Source organism: Cavia porcellus, unplaced genomic scaffold (assembly GCF_034190915.1).
Source record: "Cavia porcellus strain 051 isolate PalLab524CR breed Dunkin Hartley unplaced genomic scaffold, mCavPor4.1 scaffold_1, whole genome shotgun sequence".
Lineage (NCBI taxonomy): Eukaryota > Metazoa > Chordata > Mammalia > Rodentia > Caviidae > Cavia > Cavia porcellus.
In genome coordinates, this window is record NW_026947484.1 from 167,019,307 (window position 1) to 167,046,186 (window position 26,880).

General features: G+C 34.7%; 1 protein-coding gene across 2 annotated transcripts in view; it reads right to left on the reverse strand.

The window, feature by feature from the left end:
* The window catches only part of Cntrl (centriolin), a 77,654-nt gene that overhangs the window by 28,696 nt on the left and 22,078 nt on the right, over positions 1-26,880 (reverse strand). For both annotated transcript variants that reach the window (XM_003479133.5, XM_063259761.1), the window contains exons 8-19: positions 23,747-23,866; positions 22,589-22,817; positions 21,180-21,289; positions 17,954-18,148; positions 12,231-12,384; positions 11,057-11,277; positions 7,686-7,862; positions 5,930-6,064; positions 3,300-3,445; positions 2,343-2,550; positions 1,715-1,894; positions 163-342 (exon numbers count right to left, since the gene is read on the reverse strand). In XM_003479133.5, the coding sequence (XP_003479181.1) occupies positions 163-342; positions 1,715-1,894; positions 2,343-2,550; positions 3,300-3,445; positions 5,930-6,064; positions 7,686-7,862; positions 11,057-11,277; positions 12,231-12,384; positions 17,954-18,148; positions 21,180-21,289; positions 22,589-22,817; positions 23,747-23,866 (2,055 nt within the window). The remainder of the gene's footprint in view (positions 1-162; positions 343-1,714; positions 1,895-2,342; positions 2,551-3,299; positions 3,446-5,929; positions 6,065-7,685; positions 7,863-11,056; positions 11,278-12,230; positions 12,385-17,953; positions 18,149-21,179; positions 21,290-22,588; positions 22,818-23,746; positions 23,867-26,880) is intronic.

The window sequence follows — 26,880 nt, forward strand, 5'->3', positions numbered from 1 at the left end:
TTGTGACAGGAAAAACAAAATCTTTAGATCTTAAGAAAAATGGAGAATTTTATGGTGATTGACAGACAGACCAGTGTATAACAGGAGGTCCATAATACAAGCTTCTGTGGTTTTTGACAGCAATAGCTCTAGTGGAAATTTGCTGTGCTCCCGTGGACTAACCTCTGCTCTCTCCTGGTTAATTTTCATAACGGTTCCATGAAGGGACTTGAGCTGGTCTTTGGCGATGGTGAGCTCAGCAGCAGCCAGTTTATCAGAGGCAGCCACAGCTTTCTTCAGATTCTTCAATTCTTTATCCAAACTAAGACACTGCTCTTGAGATCTGGCGTCTTCATGTCTCTTCTAAAGTAAAAGGAGCATTACTTAAAAGATGTATCATTTGATAGTAATGAAGATGTAAGCTCCAAAAGACTAAAGATTCTGTTCACTGCTGTATGCCCTATGTCTAAAACAAGCTGGTACATAGTGGGTGCTCCATAAACATTCACTGTACAAATAATCTCAAAACTAAGACAGATTTTTTAAAGAATCAGTTTTCTTAGTTAAGAATGGCATTGATCATAAATTCATTCATTCATTCATTCATTCACTATAAAAGTATTTCCTGTCACCTACAAACAGTTACTGAATTCTGACCCTCAGTATATAATGGTAAAGAAAGGACTTGGCATTTTTGAAGAACTGGAAAAAGGAACATAGTGAAAAAAGAACAGACTGAAACATGGGCATTTCACATAGAGTCTCATAGGTTTAGGGATGTTGGTCTTTAAGTTCAGCAAAAGCCTTCTTGTTGAAATATGAAGCAAATCACAGTGAAGCTGAGAGCAGGTAGATGGTAGGTAGGAGGGATGCAAAGGCATGAAAAAGGTGGGGCATGGGATAGCAAGTTTATCCAAGAATAGACACTATTGCCTTAACAAGGTTGGTGACCTTGTGATTATAGTGATTCCACTATGCTGGATGGGTGACTTTTTTCCTCCAGAAATATCTAGCACAGAGAAAGCAGGTAACTTCAGTTTTGTCAGGAAAGTAAGGCAGGAGGAAAGGGTAAGGGACTTAAAGATATTTTCAAAAAGGGTCTTTGTGGCGGATTTGTAATTTACATTGGACAAGAAGGAAAATAAAGACAGGAAGGGCTTAAAAGACAAAATAGGTGAGGCTAAAGAACTGGAATCTCAGCAGGCTGAATAACTGTTAGTGAAGAGATTCCAACAAGACAAAAAGTAATGACCACAGTGAGACATTTTGGTCAGTGATTTTTAGAAATGTTGAGTACAACTTCTCAATGTATCAAGATCCAGGATATGACAATGGGAATACATGATTGAGGGTAAATGGAGAAAAACCATCAGAGAGGCCAGAGTATCAGAAAGGAAAATAAGGCGATAATAAAGGTAATTTCTTATGGGTGTGTCCTTCAAGGCAAAGGGTTTTTAAGAAGGAAAATTCATACCATTATCATTTGTTAAGTATTATCTAACTGAGTCTAAAGTTAATTGTTACATTCATAATTCTCTTGTTTCAATCTATCAGGACATCCTAGTTTCAGATCTTTGACTAAATGACACCCATCCAAGTCTCTCTGAGGTCTGTTGAGCTCTGCCCAGCAACATAGTCAGAGGTGAATGTGGATCACACTCCTCTCAGCTGAAACTCATCAGGGCATGACCTGGGCAGCAGCTACTTATGTGCCTCACTTTCCTAGTCTCCCCACCTTTTTCTCTAATTCCTGGAGTTGGGTTAGAATTCTGTCCTTCTCTTCATCAGCTTCCTGAAGTTGGAGATCTGTAAAGCCTTGGATTTCTTCCATACTTTTTAGATTTTCTTGTAGATAGTGAATTTCATTCTCCAACTGCTGGATTCTTGCATCATGTTGCCTCTTATCAAAATTAATCTGTAAGGAAATCAAGTTTCAAGGATGATTTTTTTAAAGCAAAATAAAAATTTGTTATAGAATTATCTTTCACTTTACTATAAGAATGTAACAAAATTTTGTAACTAATGAATTACTGGGGATGGTTTCATCTTCAATGTTCTCCAGGATCCATTTGAACATTTGCCTCATGTCCAAAAACTCAGATTCTGGCATCATACTATACGCTAGAAATGTGGTATTATTAATCTGCTTATTATACATGAAGATACAGTGTCACAAGCTTGACTTTTTTTATCAGTAACCATATTTAGAGATGGACTTTAGTCACACTCAGCTAGACTTGTTATGACTGAAAATAACAACAATTATGCCGAATTTACATGAGAAAGGAAGCATTGTCATTTGCTGGAAACATTAGTGTTTGCCAAATGCTACTCTCCAACTGCCTCTTGCCCATTTTTCTTACTCTTGCTTCAAGAGCTCTTTCGCAGGCCTGCCTGAACTCTTCTTGTCCATTTGTCAGTTTCTCTTGCTGCAGAGCCATTTCTTCCTGGAGTTTTTGCTCTCTAACTTGTGCTTCTTCTTTTTCCCACTGGAACTGTGCAAGGATTTCGCTGAATTGTTTCTGTAAACCGGCAAGACTTTTTCCTAAGACATCTGAAGGGCTAGGGATTCTGGAAAGGTCAAAATACCATAAAATTGTGATATTTTACTTTTGATGCTGGGTACAACACACTGCTAGCATTAGCGCAAGACTAAAACATAAAAATAAAACATACACACACAAAAACAAAACAAAACCACAAAAAGACAGTAGTGTCAATTCCCTGTAACTTTCTGAGTACTTCCAAAGTCCAAATGATTATTTTATCTTATTTTATCAAATGACTCCTTCCCCACTGAAAACACAACCTCTTGTCAGAGTAAGAATGTTCATATATTTGAAATAAAGCTCAGTTTTCTATTGATATTTGTTTTTGTTAAAAATGCATAATTCTTTCTGACTATATATAATGAACTTGCAAGTAAGGCTCTTTTTTGTGTGTTTGTTTGTGACAAGGTATCACTATGTATATAGAGCTGGCTGGCCCTGAACTCACAGCAATCCTCCTGCCTTAGTCTCCTGAGTACTGATATTACAGGAGTGTGCCACCAAGCTTGGTTGGATGACTCTTAAATACCTTTTTGTTTTCTAATTAAACATGATCAAAAAATGTGAAACACCCAAAATGTAAAACTAAAATAAAATTCAGTGACAATCAGAATTATATGGGCTTGTATGTCTCTGTCTTGGAAATACTGTAAGGAGAACTGTGCAAAAGAAATCCGTAAAACTTAGGAAGATGAGCTCACTGAACCTCACACTCATGACTCTGAGGCTGTGAAGCACATGCCATACTTGGAGTTCTGGATTTCGCTTTACCTCATTTCCCCAGCTCCTAATTGCAGTTTTCTTCTTAGCTCATCCACACGAGCTGCCACTTCTTCTGGACGAATCAAGCCATCAACCACGTGATTAAGGTGATTCTGAAAATCTTTCAGTTGTTGTTTTAACAGGTTATTGTCATCCTGTGTGGGGGGGGGGTAAATGGGCAATATTTGTTATTTGCCAGTATATTTTATTTATTTATTTATTTTTATTTTTTAATTTTTGGTACTGGGGATTGAACTCACAATCTTGCACTTGCCAGGCAGGCATTTATGCCACTGAGCTAACTCCCCAGCCCTTTGGCAGTATATTTTTACTACTAAGAAATTAATAAGCATATCTAGACCATAGAACTAAATTCAGAAGTGCCTCTTTCAAATAAAAAGAAATTGCTGAGATATCCCTAAATTATAAAGCAAAACACTCCTAAGCTACTAATTGCATTCCTCTCAAAAACTTACAAAACCTAAGTGATTAACCTACTTCAAACTTAATGTATCACTATGAACTAAAATGGAGAATCAAGAACTGCAATTAATGTTTTGGTTTTTTTTTTTTAACTTTTTTTTATTGGTACCGGGGATCAAACTCATGACCACCTGCTTACAAGGCAGGTGCTTATGCCGCTGAGCTAAATCCCCAGCCTGTGCAATTAATGTTTTTAAGTGCTGCGCCGTGTGGGGGTCTTTTCATCTGTAAACTACCCTGCCCAATGTCCAGACATGGCTTTGTCTGTACTACCGACGACCCCTTACTTACGACTATTCATTGTTAGAGAGAAACTGTATAATGAGTTTCAATTTCTTCTGGGGCTACTGATAATGAGTTATGATGTTCTTTTGTGATGCTGGGAGGGAGCAGGAAGCCACAGCTCCCAGTCTGCCAACCTCTCAGGAGGGTAAACAATTCATTCTCTGAAGTATACTGTGCAGTCAGCATTTTTCAAGTTGTTTTATATTTTTTATCCTATCAGGTTTCCAATAAACATGACATTTTGAACACCTTATTATAAAATAGGTTTTGTGTTGTTATGAACAACAGTAGGCTACTGAAGCATTCTGAGCACGTTTAAAGATAGGCTGTCCTATGATACACAAGACAGATTCTCTCTCTTCATAATTTGAACCAAAATTCAGTATAGCACATGTAAGTGCTGGGCCTGAAAGGATAGCTCAGGATTGAGGTCCAGGTGAAGTCATGTACAATGAATGCCCAGTTAGGGAAAGAAAAATGAGAGAGCTGTGTAGATTCCTAAAAATTGACAAGACTGCCTGTTTCTGGTTCCTAAAGTTGCTTCCTTTCTTGAGCTAGTGTGAGAAGATTATGATTCACCATAACAGAATGATTTCTGCAAAACAGAAATGTAGAGTTATTAATAACTGGTGCTCTCTACCAACAGATATGAGGCCAAATAACCAAAGGACCAAATTCTAACTATGGTATTATCATAGGATGATGGGCCAGCCTTTTCCAAAGTTGACTTCAGTTTCTACTTGAAAAAAAAAGTCTCTAAAGAATCTATATCAGTCTTTTCTCTAGATGGACATGGAAGTATTTAAGAGTTAAGTAAATACGTATGAGATTTTCTTTAAAAAACATCAGTCAAAAAAACCTGAATTACATGAAACAGAGAATGCTGATATTCTCTTTGATTTTCTGATTACTTGAAAATTTCCACAGTTAAAATAAAAACTAATAATCCAACATGTGTGTATATACACACACATATACTACTACTGAAAAACAATGAAAAATATGTACATCTTTTGATCTTTGCTTCAGAAGTTGAAATGATGTAATAAAAAACACATTGTAAATTTTAGATTTCCTTAAACTTTGAAGAAAAGTATTTGAGGTGTTGGAAGAAAAGAAAATTTGGGTAAGTTTATTTTTATTTATCACAAATCTCCCTGCATGGTATTTTGGAAGCCTTCTCCCAAACCACACAACTCTACCCTTTCATTTCTGGTATCAACAGCTGCCACTTCAGCCTGCCAAGCAGCCCTTGCCCTCAGATTTAAAGATCTGAGTCTTGGTTCAGGTACTTGTTTGTTCAGACATCTGTCATCTTTGAGAAAGTTTAATTATCTGGAAAATCCTATCCACCTGTTTCTCCTACCATTTGCAGGCAGAGTATTATAAGCTATAAAAATATTCAGCAATATATCCCCTATAAATGACTGCATTTGAATGTTAACCTTTCTAAGAAGGAGACTGTGAAAACTGTTTATAACCTACTGTAACCTACTCTAGTTAAGTTCACAGATAATTTCAAAGGTATTTTAGTGGAAGAGGAGTACACTGGCTCGGTCTGGTGACAAATCTGCTTCTAAGACAGATGAAAGTATGGCTTTCTTCCATGATTTACCACTACACTCATTGTTAAGGACACTGTCCTAACCGGTTTGCTCCTTTATAACCATATAAAACACATGAATTTTAATAACCTGAAGACCATGGTTCAGACAAGGAGAGAGGCTATAGTGTTGCCCCACCCAGAATTTTTTCTAACAATTCAAGTTGTTTACTACATGTTAGAACAGACTGCTAAATGCCCCAGGAAAGACATCTTTCAGTATCCTATGTATCAATATATTCCAAACTCTAAAGCAATGAATCTCTACCTGTAGCTGTTTAAGTTTGTCGCGAAGTTCAGTGTTCTCTTGTTCCTTTTCTTCTGAGAACTGAGCTTTTCCAAGGGCATTTTTGAGGGACTCCCTTTCTTTCTCAAGTTCTGCTTGAAGCGCTGATTGTTCTAACTGTTGTTATGGTATGAATGATATGAAATGAAATTTTTAAATTGCAATTGATGAGTCCAAAAGACAAAAAAGTCTACATGCACAAATAAGCCGTGGATGCTACAGTTTTATAACAATGTTTCATGTTAGTACTCTGAAATCTAAAAACCCATGATAATATTTCTGCATGTTCCTTAAACTATTAATACTTAAGGAAAGGGAAGAATCAGAAACCACTCAGCCTGGATAGTACAAATCAGAAAGTCCCACGGTAGCCTCAAAATCTACCCTTAAAAGCAGACTGTGGATAAATCACTTAAAAGCAGATTCCTAGACCTATCTCAGACTTGATGGGCCAAAATTTCTTAAGGTGGATCCCAGGAATCTCGGCACACCAAGTTTCACATGTGATTTCATATAACTAAAGGATAACAAACAGAGAACTGCAGGTATACAGATCAGAGGCACAAGACCTTTTTATGGTCCATACTCTGATTTGTGGTTTGAAGATTTAATCCTGGCCATCCTGGTGCTGGGGGAACAGGAGATTCTCTTTTAATAATAAATGAACAGGTTAAAAGGCTACACTATTACATTTTTAAAGATATATAAGAAAAAAAAAGGGACAATGTAAGCACAAAGAACAATATATATCTATCAAACTAGTAAAGGGCTTGTTTAAAAATTTATTTATAAGAGGATATTTAGAAATTTTATACACTGTTATTTAAAAATATGTATTCACTGATATTTTAATTGTTTTCCCTCAACCTCCTGTTTTCTGTGACTTTGATTTTGTATTTCTAAAACTTGGCATGCTTGAGAAATGTAACCTGACAATTAACAACTGATTATTTGGTATCTGATAAGTAAAGGAAAACAATAATAAAATTAGTATAAAAGTATCTATTTTAATCCCTTTTCTAATAATCTGAATGCTCTTCTGCCTGTATTTTTGAAATTCTGCATGTATCTTAATTCATTTTCATCTAAGAAGTACATATTAATCCTTCTCATGAGCATGGAGAAACAGAAAATAAGCAGATACATTCTAGGTATTCACTGAACTTTCAGTCTAACTCAGGGAAGACAGGCAGTCTAAATAGATCATCATCATACACATGAATAAACAAGCACAGGTTACAGGAAAACCAAAAAAGAGTTTTAAACCCAGACTTTCAGCAGGCAGAAGGAAGTTTAAAGTGGGCTTCCTAGAGGAAGATGTAGCCCATTTGGCTAGCAACATGAACAAAACAGTCTTTTCAATCTGATGAAGAATGTTATTGCTGGCCTCTGCCCACCTTTCTACCTTTACCTCTTGCTCTTTTTCTCTCCTTCACCAAGTATCCAAGAGGCACATTTTCAGCCTTTGCACTATTCTGTCTCTCCATGCTCTCTGTGTAGAACACTCATACTTATCCCTCTAAACACTGTTTTGTTCACCCTCTGCATGAAGTTACAATTTCCCCATTTTTACAAAAGGCTAATATTTGAACTCTGAATGTCTTACTTCAAAAATGTGCCCTCCCCATCATTCCATATACGTTATATTTAAAAGTGTTTACTCTTAAGATACACATAAAGGAAGGATGATACCTAAAGGCACAGACTACTTGATTTCTAGTTGGAATATCCTCCTCACCTGTGTAACCTTTGTAAGTTTGTCCAGTTCTTCCTTAAGCTGGTTGGCTTCATCATCCCGTAGTCTTAGCTGTGCCTCCAGTTCAGCTTCATAGGCACTGAGATCTCCGTGAGTCTGCTGCAAGGATGTATTCACTTCATGCTGTTCCTGGAGAGCACTTTCTAGCTCTGCAAGCTCCTAGTTTTAAAAATTTAGTGTGTTTAACTATGGAACCAGTGTGCTGCTTAAGCATCTGCAAGTCATTATGAGCAACTTGAGCACTGTGAACCGAACCCTAAGCCAGCCACTGCTGCCTGGCACAGAAAGTTTTCATCAACATGATGAAGTCTCAAAAAAAAAAAAAGATAAAGTCTCTAGCTGTGCATATCCTAGTTGAAAAAAAGAATCCTGATTAAATGAAGCGAGAAAAGTCAGAGAGCTACCAATATAGTGCTTCCCAGTGTAAACAGTTATATGATACTTTAAATGAGTCTGAAAATAAAGAAGGAAAAAAGGATTGGGATAAAAGAAGAAGGTAAAATTTAAAGCTCATTTTCCATAAGATATTGGATTAAATGGTTTTGGGGGGGGTTTTTTGTTTTTGTTTTTGTCTTTTTCTTTTTTATCGGTACCAGGGATCAAACTCACGACCACACACTTGCAAGACAGGCGCTTATGTCACTGAGCTAAATCCCCAGCCCCGGATTAAATGTTTTCACATTCATTTTTTCATTGTATTTTCACAATTATGGTGGGAAGCAATTTGTACAGTTTTATGATGAGAAACGGAAGAATAACCATCTTAGTAAATTGCATAGTGCAGTGCACCTAGAAAAGGGATAATCAAGATACGAACCTTAATCCCTGGCAATAATGGCACTTCCTAATATAAAGATAACAGAGTAACTTAAATCAGTGCTAATAAGACTGTTAAGTACATATTGATTAGGATAACACAAATCTGATTCATTTTTAGTCCATCTGTTTTGTGTGTGTGATTAAATGTCATAGATTTCACCTATTTATATAAGATCTTAAAGAGATCAAATTGTTCTGGATTAAAATAGAGAATCTTGCAATAAGAACTTGTACAGTAGAGTTTTTCAACAGGCAGTCTAAAAACCAAGTGATAGGAGTCACTTGGGGGGGGGTGTTTGAAGCAGACACCATATATAACCAACAAAGGATTAATATTCAGAATGTATAAAGAATTCCTACAAATCATTAAGAAAAGAGACAATCCAACGGAAAAAATGGGCAAAGAACATGAATAGGAAATTCACTGAAGAAAACTGAATGGCAAATAAACAAATGAAAGGCGCTCTACCTCTCCAGCAATCTGGAGGAAATGCGGTCAAAGTAAGAGACTATTTTACATGAAGAATAGAGAAATCACAAGGAAACAATCAGGAAAATTCAGAAAATTCAGACAAACTACAGCTCTGCCAACTGGATTATACACTTGCACATATACACACATATACACACACACACATTTTTAAAACATTCTTGGAATGATGGAGAAAACCTGAACTATGGTTCAGATCTTAAATAAATGACTGTTAATTTTCCAATTCATCTTAAGAGATGTCTGATAAAGGAAAGATGTAATAATGTCTGCAATTGCCTAATAAGTTGGAGGGGGGAGTACATATCTATAAGAGAAAGAAAATAAATGTAGCAAAATATTTGTTCATATAATCTAAGAGGGCTCACAGATATTCACTGAACTAATATTTCAAGTTTTCTGTAAATGTAAAAATTTCCATAATACAAAGATGGGGGAAAGACATCATTTAAAACTCAGTAGACTGGCAAACATAAAAAAATTTGACAAACATTTCTTGCATCTGATAATTCTGTGCTTACACTGGGGAAATGTCCTTGTCCTTAGGAAATACATGCTGAAATATTCAGGAGCAAAGGCACATGATGTCTGTAATTAATTCCCAAGTGACTCAAGAAGATTGTCTATCTGGTAAAGTTAATTTCTCACTCACAGTTCTACTTCTGAGCATTGACCCTAGGTAAAGTCAGCTTTCCATTACTGAGACAAAATATCTGAGCTGATCGATTTGCAAGAAGGAAAGCTCATGGCTTCAACGGTTTCAGTACATAGCTACCTGGCCATGGGAAATTACTTTGGGGCCATGGGAAAGTAGTAAATCATACTGAGAGCTCACAGCAGAGGAAGCCTAAGATACTTCATGGCAGCCAGAAGAAAAGAGAAAGAGGCTGCGATCCCAATATCTTCAGTGATCTTTCTTGCTTCTATGAGGTCCCACCTCATAAAGACTTCCACTACTTTCTAGTAATGCCACACCCTGATGATCAAACCTTAAATATGGGCTTTTGAGGACACTTATCCAACCTATGCAGTGTCCAGGCTTAAGATATGTTCAAGAGTATTACACCTAGCACTGCTCATAACAGTAAAAGAATGAAAATAACTCAACTGGCCCTTTAAAGGAGTATGAATAAATAATAACTATTTGTACATCGAATGCTACATACTTCAATAAAAACAGAACCACATATAACAATGTGCATAACTCTCAAAAACATAAATATGAAGGAAGAAGGTATGAAAGAGTATGTACACTTTGTGCCTTTTGTAAATCTTAAAATCATAGAAAACAATACTACATATTGCTTAAGGATATTTACATGTATAATGAAAGAATATAGATGCAGGAAAATAATAACTATACTAAGGATTTTGTTGTCTCTAGGAATACAGACACTTTTCAAATATATCTGTAATGTTTTATTTCTTCAGCTAATTGTGAATACCTGGTGTTAAATATTTTTGATATTTTTATATTTCTGAAAAAGCTCATAATACTAAAAAATATTAATTCAGATTTCTGAGCATAAGATTTAGGAATCTGTGGTTCTCATGAACAATAAAGTCTGCCAAAAACTAAAGCAACAAATCAGAAATGGAAAGATGTAAAACACAATGTTGTATCTGTCTTATTAGGGGTAAAATAATCTCAAAATTATCAAGTAATAGTAGCAAGTAAGATAAGCCATGTTGTATTTACTTTTGCTTCACAAATAATAAAATATGAAAACAATACAGTATTTGTTTTGTTTTTAATACACTTTTAATAGATATAACTTCATATTTTCTAGACTTATTTGACACTATATCTTTCAGGGACAAAAGTACAGCCAACACAATTTTGCCTTTTCTTAGTAAAGGAAAAATAATTATTGCAAACATCTCACAGCTAAAGAAAGAAAAGACCTCAACTTCTAAAAAGAAAAAACTACCAAAAGGCCACTAGTACTAACTTACAAATGTACTTCTTCTAATTTTTCAGTTTACTTTGGAGATTATCTACTTCTGAAGTTAAGGAAAATCAGCAGGAAGAAATAAATCATACCTTCCTCATATTTTCTGCATCCATAGCAACTATTTCCAGTTCGTTTCTCTCTTGTTCAACTTCAGTCAACCTCTGCAGCAATGTCTCTTTCTCATCCTGTAGCTTCCGGCACTCATTCTGGGCCTGAGTTGCTTGGCCTTTAATGGTCCCCAGGTATTCCTGCAACCCACTAATGACTCCTTCTAAATCCTTCTTGAGAGCTTCATTTGCTGCTATCTGGCCTAAGCATGACAGAAAAGGGATAATAATGTACATTTTTAAATGAAGTTCTAAGATTCTAATTACATCTTATCTTAAGCTTTCTTTTTCAAGATATAATGATAATTTTCTTCCTGTTTTCTGTAGTATAGAAATATTAAGTAGGTATACAATGAAAATAATATATTTAGTTGTAAATGCTTACAAAATACCTGGCTTACATTGTAAAAATTTAAATAATTTCCAAATAAAATAATTTATTTTATTTTATTTATATTAATTAATTTATTTTTTGGTACTAGAAATCAAACTAGGACCTTGCACTTGCCAGGCAGGCACTATACTGCTGAGCTATATCCACAATCCCCCAAACAAAATAATATAAAATGTTCAGCAAAACTGAACACACACACAAAAAAGCTACTCATGAGACTTGAAGGCTGGCAGCATAAAAAACTGAAGACTTGAAAAAAAATAGCAAAATTAAAAAACAAAAACAACATATACGAGGTACCCACTATATTACCAAACACTTTATGAATACTATCTTTTTAACCTCCCAGCAGCTAGCCATCAAGACAAAAATAAAACTTGTCCCAAGTGACACACTGATAATGGTGTGATGGGGACAGGGACTTCAGGTTGTCACCAATACAGCCTATTGTCCTTTTCGTTTTTTATTATTATGGGAATGTCACTGTTAAAATTTGCACTGCCAAAATAGATCTTAAAATTTTTTTTTGCTTCCTACACTTTTCTTACAACTAAGCACTTGGCTCTTTGCTCCCAAAAGAGTGTCTTTGTTTTGTTCTCCTAATCCCTGAAAGAGGTTTATGCCATAAGAGGTGATAACCATGACTAAGTTTATTGCGACCATATACTAACTTCTTCCCCACTGAGAGGGATGCTGTCTGTCTGGCTATCATCTTTCTTTTGTTAATAGTGGATTTACTTTAAATCATACTTAAATTCTCACCTTCAGTAAGTTGCTGTTCAAGATCCTTAATCTCTTCAGTTTCCTTAGCAATTCTAGAAAGTATCTCATCCAAACGGCTTTCAAGTTGTTTGTACTGCCTGTTCATAATGTCAAGCTGTTGTTCTTTACCCCGTTTCTGGGCCTTCACATGGGACTGAATTAAAGAAAAAAAAAATCAATAATACCCTAGGTTCTGTAAATTTTAGCAGTAATAATTCCTAACATTTTAAAGGAAGAATAAAAAATAAAATACAGTACTTTACATTTATTTTGTGTTGGGCCCTATATTGTTTTACACCAATAGTTTTCATTTAAACCTCAAAATAACTTGATATGAGTTATTTTTATTCTACAAATTAAAAAACTGAGATCAAGGTGATTAAATGCTTTTTTCACAGGCACAGCTCGTAGGTAATGTAGCTAAATTTAGTGTTACTTGTTGGGTATTAATATTAATTTAAAGTTAAACTTTTTCCCCCTGGTACTGGGAATTGAGCCCAGGACTTATGTACTGAGGTATGTTTCCTATTTACTTTCCTAAATATTTTTATTTTGAGACAAGGTCTTGCTAAATTATTAAGTTACCTAGGTGAATCTTGAACTTGCAGTCCTCCTGCCTCAGCCATCCAAAGTGCTGGGATTTAAATATCTTTTTAAAAAAAATTTACTAGTGGGGATCAAGAGATGAAAAGTGGGGAGGCCAAGAGGATGAAAAAAGAATCAGGATGTGTTATGGACATGTACCAATTTCCATGAGGAATGTAATCCTTAGGTACTGCAAACATGTACTAATAAGGAAACAGAATCTAAAAAAGTTCCCAGAAAGTTAACTGGTTACATTCACATACAATGTATTTATTGAAAAAGACTAAAAATATATATTCTAAAATGTTAAAATGGATTATATTGGGGTAGAACTATAGGAGATTTTTTTTTCCTTAAAAGCTTTTTCATATTAAAAAAATATTTTATAATATTTTTTAAATCTGAAAAACTATATTAAATCTACTTTTAAAAAGGTGTCTTATGGAAAACAGAGGCTTAAGCTAATGCTTAGAATTCAAATTCATTTTTACTTTCTTATGCAAACAAACATTTTGCTTTTACATTCAGTAAAAATGGGAGCTATAAGGACTTCAGGGTGGTACACCCCTCCACCTTATCACAGAGCCCTGATGGAAAACACAGTTTTCATACACCCACATGCTCTCTCACACCCTAACAGTCATTGCATTAAAGAGCCACTGTTAACTGAAGAGTGGATTGTATTTCTCAGGTGTGGTAGTGAAAACAGAACCAGTGATCTAGTCTAAGTCTGCATTTTACAAAGATGAAAAGAAACCAACTCTGGGGTCCATCAAATGATTTGCCCAGGTTTCCTTAGGCAACTGTTTACATGGAGACTAAATAATTCCCCAGAGAACCCCTTCACACCCCCCCCCCCACTCCAGGGCTTTAAATCTGCCCTCACAGGATCAGACATTAGAACACCTGGTGACAGGGTCCTGAGGACAGAAGACTATCAAAGAGTCTCAACACCATATGCCAAGATTCTCAAACCTGAGACCTATTTGATTACAAAAGAACATTTCTCCCCCAGATACTAGAAAGATGTCTTTATTTTTGAAGATTAAATGAGTGGATGCTTGATGTAAGTTTTTATTTTACTACTGATAAAATAAATAGGATGTTCAAGTATTGTATTTTCCCCACATTTCCAAATTACTTCTATGAAATTCTTCTAAAAAGTAAGTGCAGATAATTGCTTACATTCTAAAATGCTAAAGGAGATTTTTATGGCTCAAAAACCAAAAACTCCTAAATACTGTACTCATACCTAAAACAATTATCTTTAAAATTCTCCACTTAAAAAAGATTCCACTGAAACCACTTTATATGCAGGATAAAATTTTGGTCCAAGATGCTAATGATTAACATTAAAACACATGTAAGCCACAGTAATTCTGTGACTTTTCACTACAGTGGCGCCCACGAGTTACTGTGAAAACAGGAACTTACATCTCTGGCTCCACCTCCATCTAAATCCTTTGTACTGAGACAGAGAAAATAATCATACCTTAATTCAGAATCTCTCCTGTTAAAACTGAGCCGTTGAGAACAGGGGAACTGTGGGCGGAACGCTTTCTAACGCTGTCTTCAAATTCCTGTCCATTTCCCTCTTGGACAGGCACATTTTTGCAAGCACTTTCAAAACCTCCTAACTTCCCAGCGCTTCAACCCACATTCCCGACGAAGAGTGAAACACAGCCAAACCCGCCCAATCACAAGCAGTCTCTGCACATAAGCCCCACCCTTCACTCTTTCCTCTTTAAATCATAACACAGGAAGCTCCTGAGGGCCAGAGGGCCGGAGGGCCAATCACGCCTTAACGCTGCAAAGATCACTACAGGCAAATTCTCTAGAGAACTACAGCCTTTTGCTTCCACTGTGCAATATAGATCCTCCTTTTAGGGTTATTCCTGCGATATTTTGCTTCCAGCACAACTGAACAAGTAAAATAAGATTTCGCTATTACATGGTAACTTTTCCTTTCGAAATCCAAATACTTATTTAAAAAAAAAAAAGGCAACTAGGTTTCTTTTCTGAGCTAATTTTAAAATAATTTCTTTAGACTTTTAGTCCTTTTTATTTTTATTTTATTTTATTTTTTGTCTTTTTTGTTTTTATCGGTACCAGGGATCGAACCGCGCACTTGCAAGGCAGGCGCTTGTGCCGCTGAGCTAAAAATCCTTTTTAAAGAAGGTCCCTGTAGTAGCATGAAAAAGGCTCTGCCTCATCGCAAAGGGTTTGGTTTTGGTTCGGGAAGTCTTTTAATCTTTCTAAATTACGTTTCCATCCTCTGCAAATTGAAGGGCGGGGGCAGAATCAACAACCTCATTGAGATGCATGATATATTGCCTTGCCAGCATACCCAAAATACAGAGCACTGCACAAAACACTTGGTGGGCACTTGGCTGTCTTCTACCTGACCTCATTATAATCAAGCTTTTACTTTTGTTTTGCTGTATGTGTGTCTGGTGCTGTGAACTGAAACCAAGGTCTCACAGCGTGTCAGGCAAGTGCACTACCACTGAGCATAAATCCCCAACCCAAGCTTTTACTTTTAAATACTATTTGCTGTTTAAAAAGATACTTCAACTGATTAGATAATACCAGTCAGTTAAATAAAACTTTATGTCTTAAGAAAAATATAGATTCCACACTTGTTTCTTTTTTCCTAAAGGTGCATATCTTCTAGTCTAAAACAGTGGCAAATCTACAGCATGCATGCTGCAGCAGGCTGTTTGTATCTCTGAAAGCTCTAAAAGGTTTGCCATCACTGCTGTAGGTGAACAAATCACAAGAGATATCCTCTGATGCTGAGTAACTTTGAGAACTAACTTAATAGTTCAACCATTTTTGAAGAAATAAACCTAGTTAAAATGTTTCATCTTCACTAGCACAGACTGACTGGGGCTACCTTCAAAACTTGGGACGCCATTCCTAAATTTCACTTAGCCCTTCTATATGAAATTCTTTACAGAAAAACTCTGCATCTTCCAGGAATGCAACAGCTAAGTGTAGAAAGCAAATACACGGTCTATGTTCTAATTAGACTTTTAGGTTACAGAACTGGAAGGGGCCGCAAGCGAGCTTGGGGAAGGGCTTGTGGGATAGTTTCTTTCTACCTTCAGCAGCTAGATAAACAAAGGGCTGGCCCCTGGAGACACCAACACCAGTAAGATATATTCCAGCCCTTAGGGTCTTTATACATTGTAGATTTCTCAACAAATAAATGCAGTAACATACTGATCTCACTACACATTATAGAATTTATAACAACTGATTTTTCATCTAACAAAAATTCTGTAATATAATCAAACTGCTTTTGATTTCATTATTAACACTGAACATTGAACTTTTGTTAGAAATATTTTACTTACTATGATGATAAAAGTTTATTCTTTATTAAAATTAGCTGGTCATTAGCTAGAGGCTTTTATAAGGTAAATGGATACAACAAGAAACCATACTCATAAATGAAATAAATCAGACTCACATGTGTAAACACTGTATTGTCTCGCTAATGTAAGAAACTGAAAGTAAATAAGATCCAAAAGGTATGATATAGAGAAAGGGAAAGAAACCGCTCGAAGGGAAATTACATTGTTTAATCAGTTTTGCATGCCTTTATTTAGTAATCTGAGCAACTATTTTAAAGATAACTATACAGTATAACAATCGTTGAATTCCTATCATGTTTTGAAATTCTACATTACTATTGTTTTCTTGTTGTTTTGTTTGCTTTTTGATTTTTCTGTGTTTTCTCTTAAAAACTAGCTGGCCACATCTATCTAATGCTTAAAAAATAATCAAGTAACTTGTCAAGCACTTATGGCAATTATATTGTCCTTATGTTAAAATTTTATTGATTTTTGATAATCTAGAGATCTTTAAGTTTTTTAAAAGATTATTATATAAAATATAACAAAAATATGTGGGAAATATTTTTACTTATTTAAGAAATATTAGGTAAGATAAGAGTCAAGATTTCTCAGGGTACTGACAGAGACAGCTGCCTGACTCTGTCAACCAATGATCTGAGCATTATGCCTTAGGAAAGTATAATCCAGAGAAATGTAAAACATCCAACAGTTATAGTGTTTGCATATTTGTATAAAGGACTACAGGAGAGGAAGGAAAAGAACTTAGAACTTCTGACAGTTCTTTCTACTCTTAAGAAAGACAGTGAGAAAGGAAAAAGAAGTTTGGGATTATTTTAGAGCAAGATTCTTATGCTCTGAAACTTAGCCATTTAAAATAAATAAGCATAAAATGCAGCCAACATTATCAAAAGCTAACTCCTTCTAAGCCTTAGGTTGTTTAGTTTGATATACATACACTTTTAAATATATATATATATATATATATTTATATATAACACATTTTCATATATATATATATACATACACAAGTACACAAGACACACAAATTTGTGCATCAATCTAAAAAACACATTTAGGACTATGCTGCAAAAAATGATAAAACATACTATCTAGACAGAATAATATTCTAGTCTCCATAGAATAAGTCCAAAGTTTAGGCAGGTAGTTGGCCTTTAGCCAGCACAGAGAACAAAAGAGGGTGGGTGGGGTCCAAAACAGCACTGTATTCCCAGTTAAGTAAAGAAAAACTTCAACGTATAATACATTTATAATATTGTGTTAGATCTTAGACCCAAAGCAATCCCACAGAGCACAGTGACATCTTAATGTTATACAACATACACATTTCTTGGGCTGGGAGCTGTTTTAAATTAAGAACTTATGTTTTGTTAGTTTCTTACATGATTAAAGTCCCTGAAGAAACAATGCCCACCTAAAATGGACAGGAGGACATTTTTTAATTCCAAAGTAAATTCTAAGTAAAACACTGATAAGCATAATAATTACCCTAGTTCTCTGAACCTTCTGTGTGTATATAAAAATGTATCTGACTTGCACATGGTACAGATGTCTTCATGGCACTACCTGCCTTCTTGTTCAAAGGAGTAACTCTATATTCTACCTTATAATAAGTTCTATTGATACTTCCATGGGACCTAAGGGTCTCGACTGAATTCTTCAATCAGGAGCACAAAGAATCAAAGACCAAGGCAGTGAGTGGCTGATTTCTAACTGCATACCTAGTTTTCTGCTAACAAATCTGCTTAATTTACTTACATGCTTTGGGTCTTTGGAATCGAGGCTATCTGTAGTTATCTCCAGATCTTTGATCACCTTTTGTTTTTCAGCAATTTCTTGTCTTTGCTTTTCCATCTGCATTTCTAGATCCAGAGCTTCCTGGCGTAATTTATTTAGAAGTTGTATTCTACCACTTAACTGCTTGAAAAGAAGGTCTTTCTCAGCTTCTGAAATCTAATTCCCCCCATGCCCCAAGATATAATTAATAAAAGACAGCAACATTGATTTATAGAGATAACACCTTCTATAACTTAAAAAAATATTCTATCAGATGTTTTAAAAAGTAGTACGTAAGAGTTATCTAGGCACACCACACATCTTATATTTTTAAGCTCTGTATAAGTAGAAAACCTTATTGTACAAAAAGTTTCTGATAATTAATACTGTTACAAATGAAGTTGTCTTTGTAGTACACATAATCTGTAAGAGATTAATCATAATCACAGTATTAAAGATAGTTGATTTTACATAGCACTATGTGCTAGGCACTGTTCTAAACCTTTCACACTAATCCTCAAAACGTATCTGGTAAAAAGTACATTTATCCCAATGTTTTGTTTGTTTGACATAGAGTCTGGATATGTAGTTTAGAATGGCCTCGAACTCTCGCTTATGTAGCCCAGGGTGATCTCAAACTCAAGGCAGTCCTCCAGCCTCAGCTTCCCAAGTGCTGGGATGGGTGTGTGCCACCATACTCGGCCTATACCAGTTTAATAGATGGTGAAACTGAACCATAGAACATTGGATTATCTTGTGCTAGGTCCTACTAGAAGGTAATGGAACTAACACTGTGTAATTTAGATAATTTTACTACTGTCCTATGGTTTTCTAATTGGCTTAATATGAAGATAGTCAACCAATAAAGTATATAATAGCACTAACTGTATCTGCTGCTTCTAACAGTTTTCAGCCCAGATGTATACAAATGTAAAAATGTTTCTTGAAAGTTTATACAAGAAGTATGGAAATATTATGCAGCTCCCATAATCACAACACTATAATATGGAAAATTTTTGAAAATTCTGCATTATCTGAGAAAATTATCTCAATGTACAGAATTATAAAATATGGAAAACTCTCATTGAGACTTTATTTCACTGCTAAAAAAGTTTGAAACTTACATTTGTTAGCTTGTCAAGAAAATATAAAGAACAATGTAGGCTTATATTTACTAAATTAAAATAACCATTTTTCTTCAAGCATATTTTAGAATAGTATTTTAAAATTACATCTATGAATTTGTCTACATAAAGCTTTTATCAGCACAATTGTAACACATTCTTATTTAACTATTAAAACCATCTTGATAGCTCCCTTCAGCTCACCTCCTACTTCAATTCAAATGAAAACCTGGTCATTTCTACCAATCTAACCAGGAATCAGTCAGTTTTCTTTTCAGGGCCACCTCCACGATCCTGGTTCAAAGAAGCCATTTTTATTTCTTGCCTAGACTGAACACCAGCCTTCTAAGAGATACACAAATCTCTTTTCTCTCTGCCTCTCTTACCCCGTTTACTCTTAGGCAACTGCCAATGTGACCTTATATAAAGACAAATATTATCAGCCATGCTGCTAAACCCTTCAAAGATTTCTCACTGTGTACAGAATAAAACTCAAACTCCTTACAATGGTCTACAAAGCTGGTCTGATTTTTAACCTTGTGACTCTCTGACTTCATCTTCTACTACACTTTCTCTCATTCTTCAGAGGAATCTTTAGTCTGAAGGCTTTTAGACCCACAGTCACCTCTGCCTGGAATAGTATTCCCCCATCTCTGCCTCACTGGCTCCTTCTCTTCTTTTATGTCTCAGCCTAAATGTCACCTCTTCAAAGACCTTTATCTTCATAATCTAAATTATATCTTTTTATTGTCTCTCTCATTTTTTTGTTTTTCCAGCAGCACTGATGCTATTTTACTTTGCATTCCTCTTACTTTTTACAGTAGTTTATTGTCTATTTCCCCTGTAAGTCTGTTCAGGAAGGAGGGACACATGTCTTTCTATACATTACACAGGACTAACCACCCCCATCCATGACTGGGATATAGTAAGTCTCTAGGAAACATCAACAATTTCCACTTACACATTCTTGTTCCACCAATTATGGCATGAAGTTACCATTATAATTTTGAAATGCTGATTTTTTTACAAGTCATAAATGACTTGTACATTTAAAAATTGTCAAAAGGCTTTAAAAATGAATTTTCCCCCATGCAATTTTATCATGGGTTTGAACTATTTTATGACACACTGGTAATTTACAAGAATATACCAATTTCATCCTTTTTTTTTTTGTTTTTGGTTTGTTGCCTTCTTGTGTTGTTTGACAATGCTGGTGTTACAGGAGAGATGTCTGATATTTAATCCAGGTCCCAGAATCTTAGAAGTAGAGGGTGCTCAATTAAGTTACAAGAGATATTCACAAGCAACTTCCTTGAGTAAAGTAACCACTTTCTTAACAAAGTAGGAATACATCTTTCACATAAATTTTAAGTTATTTCTATATGTCTTAAAAGTATCATAGGAGATGGTCATAAAAAGATAAATTTAACTGATAAATGCTAGAGTGATATTTGACCCTGAAATTTATCATTCCATAATTACTCAGACAATACTGATTTAAAATAATGTTATAAAGTGCTGGGGACCACAAATTATAAACTGAATCTAGGGAAGTCCAAAGCTTGTTCTTGTCCTGCCATTAAGCCAGAGTGGAACTCAAAACTTCTCTGTTCTTTTCTGGTCAAGATGGAAACCCTACGGCTAATGACTGCTGTGGTGCTCACAGGTAGGACCTGCTGGAGACAATAAGACATCTGGGGAAATCAATTTCCTTACTGCTTGCATCTCCTCCCTGTCCTTCCAAGAATGCTTTGTTCTTACAAATCGCCATTACTATCCCCAGCAACACCCATTACCCTTTACTCATTGTCCTTGACTCAGATGTAATGAATAAATACCAAGGTTCTAGGAGATTCAGGAGCCTTCTGTTCCTGGAGAACAACTGGTCGTCCCAGATCCCTGCCTGCACCTCTATTTTCACTTGCTCTTTCTTTCTGCTGTACACTGTAACCCAGTCAGGAAATCAGAAACTCACAGGAGGGGTTCCTGATAACTGGCACTGTGCAAAGGGGCACTAATAATAATGGAAAAGCATATTTTATTTTTCACTTCATTTTGGCATGGATGCTTTGGTTTTTACATACTTTTTTCCGTTGTATAGCTTCTTCCAGCTGTTTAAATTCTTCCGTAGCTCTTAAAATTTTTTGTTCCGCTTTTCCTATTTCATCATGTAGTTCTGATAGTCGGGTTTGTGCTGCAAATTTAAAAACCACACTAACTCACATATGTACACAAGAAACATCTTGAGTTCTGAAGTTTCCACAAATTTCTCTTTTTCAATAACCTCTCCCCAAATTAAAATTTGTCACAGATCACAGAAATTTTAACAATTACTTATAATGGCTTTAATCTTTATCAGTTAATCTTTACAACTAAATTGCCTCATGATATGCTGTAGAACTATAATTGATCCTTATATTTATAAAATTCCTATTATAAAAGGGACTTTATTTGATATTTCTAATACTAGTGAACTCTGAGACAATAAGGCTTTAGTGGAAAATATAAATGTCAGGAAGTTACAAATAGATTCTAAGTATCAAAACCAAAAACAGTACTGTGTTAAAAGTAAATACTTTATGATGGGATGCTATAAAAATTCATTATTGAGGGTTAAGTCAAGTGCCTTTTATTTCAAATTCCTTTCTCTCTCACTTTCAAAATCACAAGCCTCTAAAGCTACCCTACATGTGTGTCTGATTTATTCCTGCTTCCCCCCTCCAGAGCCTTGTGTGTAGTATATGCAGACAAAAGGAACTCAATCTCTTCTCTCCCATTACCAAATTAGCCTCTACTGGGGGCTTATGTCTTCCATTTAGCGACTAAAGGAACATGAATTGCTCATCTGACAGTGAGACCCTAACAATAAGCTATGAATTAGTGGGACATACAAACTCAAGTTGCTATTTTCTTCTTCAGCCACACAGCTGAGAGGAAAAGCTGATTCAGAGTTTGACTCTGGTAACATCTCTAAAGTGTCTCTTGGCTTGACTTCTTCCCCCAAGTGAAGTGTTAAGAGGTGTTAAGATCCCTCCAATTAGACTGGGAGGGGAGCTTGGGGAGGTAGAGTATGGGACATGTAAGGAAGAGTCAGAGGCCAGCCTTAGGTCTCTGCTGAAGGAAATGCTCTGCTGCAGCTTGTCCAGAGCACTGCTTCAAGTTTTAGCTACACATATAAGATTCAATACAAATGGTTCTTTACTTGCTGCAATGATTACTAATTATCCCTTGAAATGTATACAGTAGTTCCAATGCTTGTTGGCAGGATAAACATGTTCTTGGATCCCCTGGACATGTTGCCATGTTATTGTCAAACACCCATTCTCAAGCATACCAAGAATCTTTAAAAAACAATCTACTCAATAAGTCATTACTTTTGTTTAGACTGTTCATGTATGCAACAATAGCATCAGTGTGCCTAAGTAAAAGAATTATGAGACAAAATTGGCTTAATCTTTTTATATTTTTAAGGAATTTAAAATAACTGTTTAACCTGCATTTATTTTTTTTTCTCTGTCTTCCAGTTGTACATTCAGTGGTGCAATGGCGCTCAAGGTCACATGATCATTTCTAAGCTGCTCCTCTTGGTATGACTCCATCTTCTTGATCTGTATTGCCTGGGCATTACTAGCAGTGTAACTCTCTGTGGCAAACATATTTCTCTTGTATCTGGATTTGCCAATGTAAGGGCTCTCATCAGGAGTTTTATCAATTTCAGCATCCTAAAAGCAAAATAAATTAATAGTTTAATCCTAACTTCCAAACAAACAAAATTACTCATTTTATTAATGGTAAATGTACCATAGACTTGCCTAAGTTAATATTAATCCTACATACATAGGAGCTAAAAATTTTATATTATTTTTAATATACCAAAAAGGAATTTAAACTAAAAATGGTTTCAAAAAAGATTGTTCTTCCTACTACCAAAGAGTGACAACAGAGATCAAGTCAGTAAAGAACTGCACACAAGTATGTGATTTTATAATTGCTCAATTAGAAATCCAGGTGTCTTATTTGGCTTTTTTATTGATATAAATAGTAAAGAACTGCACACAGGTATGTGATTTTATAATTGATCAATTAAAAATCCAGGTGTCTTATTTGGCTTTTTTATTGATTTAAATAAAATCCAATTTAGAATTTTAATTTTGAATCTAAAACAATTAAACAATACATAATATTGTTGGAATCACCAGGTCTTAGATAGTTCCCTATTTTCTATGGCATTATACCAATAATGGTTATAACACTGAACCCAGTGATAACTGAACAAACCATGCAGGGGAGATTACTGTTCTATGGTACTGAAGCACTTTCTCAAAAGTTTGGATTTTAGGCAGCTGACCAATCCATAGTCTCAAGAGCAGTAACTGAGGGTTAAAATGGCAGCTTTTGGTAACAGATATAGCTTTCAGCAATTTTACGTTTTAGACATTGTTCTAACTCACTCAGCCAAATAAATAAATAGACTCCACAGAAGTACAGTTTACTGTACTGATGCCCTCATTATAAGAAAGTAATCATGAGACACAAAATTCCTTAAATATTCCTACCACCTGCCATGCTCCTTTCCATCTCATGAAGGCTTTTAATTTTGGATTACTAAAAACAAAAACAAAACAAACAGACAAACAAAAAAGATCCTCACCTCTGAAGGATAATAATTTAGTGGCTCAAACTTAGCATCAATTTTATAAAAGGCCAGTTCCTGTTCCAGCTCATACTGCTTCTGACATGCTCGTGTTAGTTCCATGTTCTTCCGTTTTAGCTATTGGCCCAATTTGATGAGGCAATATACAGGATCAGTAAGTTAGTGAAAAGGTGCAATAATGTGGCAAGTTTTCATCACAACAATGATATTTTTTTTAAACCTACAGCAAATAGCACAACACTCAGAATATTTTACCTTAATTCTATACTATAAAAAAATAGATTTCATAAGCGATCACATTAAAAGACCTTTGAAGTTTACATACTATTTCAGAATACTATAAATAAAGATTTAAAAAGTCATTTAAATTTGCTTTCTCTGAACATGAAGATGACTCTGCATCAATTATTTTTAAGGAACTCTGCTTCCTAATTTTCCAGTAATTAATCCTCATTCACTTAGTTTACTCTTTAGTTTTAATGACAGCTTTAATTTATAGGGGAAATAGTATTTAATAGAAACTACAGAGAAATGATTGCTTTGAATTGAACAGTTGTAGTAATTTGTGATTTAGTGGTATCTTAGTTTTAAGTATTCAAAACATCATTTTTGTAATAGAGGGTAAGGAATGTAAATAAGATCAATCAAAGCCAAATATAAAACATTAAAATTTTAAAGAAGTAATTCCACTATAACAGTGACTCAAAATATTTCCAAGCTGGAAGAAAGATATAAATCATCTAATTATCTGAATTTATAAATAAATTAAATTTCAGGTTAATGAACTAACTTGGCAAAAGTTATATTTAGATTAGCAGTAGAAGCTAAATATTTTGTTAACTACCTACCAATACCTGCCCTCTTTCTACTAAAACAATCCTTTGAGATCATTTCAAAGGTCCACTAAGTGACTTTTATCCTTTTTCAGTTTTGTCGGTATCTGAGAATAGAGATCAGACAAAAACAAAAAACAAAACCCACACAGGAATAGTTCATTAATATAAAAATACAAGTTGAAGAAAATAAACAAACATGAACATTTTACTAGACAAAGAAATCACAGTCATGCATTATGTAGCTTACAGTCACCTCCTGATGGTCCATCAAAATGGAATCACCATCGTCCAATTACCCATTGTATACCAGATGCTGCACTGCATGATTTATACATATTATCTCATTGAATCTTCACTACACTAAGAGATGGCTAAAGCTGCATAGATATATTAAATGATTTGCCCAATTAATTGTATAACTGGTACGGAAGAAACAGTATTTAATACCAAGTTGCCCGATTTCTAACACTCAGCCCATGTTCTAAGCTGCATGTGCTGTCCTGCTGCGGGTATTTTAACACATTGCTCACATTGGTATTTTCACTGAGTGTTTATAAGCCCCCAGTGTCTCAAGGAAGCAAACTCATGATCAACAGCATCAACTAATCTTGGGCTTCTGTCCCCACAGCAAACAGATGCGCTTCTACAATATATACTACACTATACTATATAATAAATAGAAAATTCGAAGCACTTTTGTGTGTTTTTATAGTCCTAGGTTTAACATATAGTAACCATTCAAATTTCTGTTGAAGAGATACATAAATAAGAGCAAAAGAAGTTAAAGGAACTAGAAATTAGGTTAGTTGTAGTATTAGCTGTGGATAATCAAGAGATGACTGCAGTTAATATATTTACTACCAGGAAAAATAATATAAATTATTTCCCCCACATTCAAATTCATTCTCCAATGTACACGCCCATTATAAAAAAATACATATACATACAAGCACATTTCCCAACAAGGCAAGCCAGCTTCAATACTTAAAATATAAACAAGAATATTAATGCAAGTTATCATGCAAAACATAAAAAAGCATTATGCAGTTCAGCCCTAAAAGAACTACCTTCAAAGAAGAATAAAAAATCAGCAGAACACAGCCTGCAAAAAAACTAACACAAGAGCTAAAAAGAAGAAAGAAGGAAACAGATAACTGTCACATGGAGAACTCTAGAGAATTAAGATGTAATACTGTAAGTTTCTCTTTACTGACAACTTACCATTGAAAGATGTGGTTACTAGTACTTGCATTATGCTTACATGCACACATTTTATCATCACTTTATGAATTATAAATTTACCATCTTCCATTACTTTGCTTGATTTATTTCAAATTATTTTCACATTGAAAACTTCATTAAATCTCACAAATCCAAGAGGCTAGCAGTACAAGTAAATCATCCTCATTTGAAAAACAAGAAAACTGAAGTACAGAAATTAAATAACTTGCAAAAGAACTAGGACCAAGTTCAGTTAATATTGATTGGCAATTGAGTATGGGATCTACTATGTTTTAAATGCCCACCAGAAAACTTACTTCAATGCTACTTTTCTTTTATAAAGGAGGTAGCCTAATAGCATGAGCAATGAAATGGAAAACATAATACAATTGTAGATGAGATTTTTATTAGACATTCCACAAAGAAAATGGAATATAATTTTAAAATGTAAAATCTTTATGTAGGATCTAGAATTCTCTTTTTTTAAAAACATATAACAGTCCTTTGGAATAAAAGAATAATAAGCAAAAGTATATAAGTTGCCATTTTAAAGAAGAAATACAAAACAAGAAGTTGTTATTAGGTATAATTACTTGGTATTGTTATGTAACTTTAACTTTTTAAATAATTATGAAACAAAATTTTTTTTCCAAAAAACTCAAAATAACCAGTAATGTATATATAATGCTCAATTCTCCAAACACTATAGAAATATGAAATTAAAACAATAAGATTCCATTTTCTATATTTATAAATTAAAAATAAAAATAATAGGCTAATTTGAAATTGACCTTTCTACCACTATCATGGCAGTGTAAATTTGGCTTAACTTTTCTGAAGTGGGATTTTTTGTGATTTTTTTTTTTTTCTTTTTGTACCAGGGATCAAACTCACAACCTCACACTTGCCAGGCAGGCGCTGTGCTGCTGAGCTATAACCTCAACCCTGAAGTGGGATTTGAATTTATTAAAATTTTTAAAAGTCACACAATAATTGTACTTACAATAACTTCCACTAAAAAAATACTAAGAGTCAGGCATGGAGGTGCACACTTACAATCCCAGAACAAGGGAA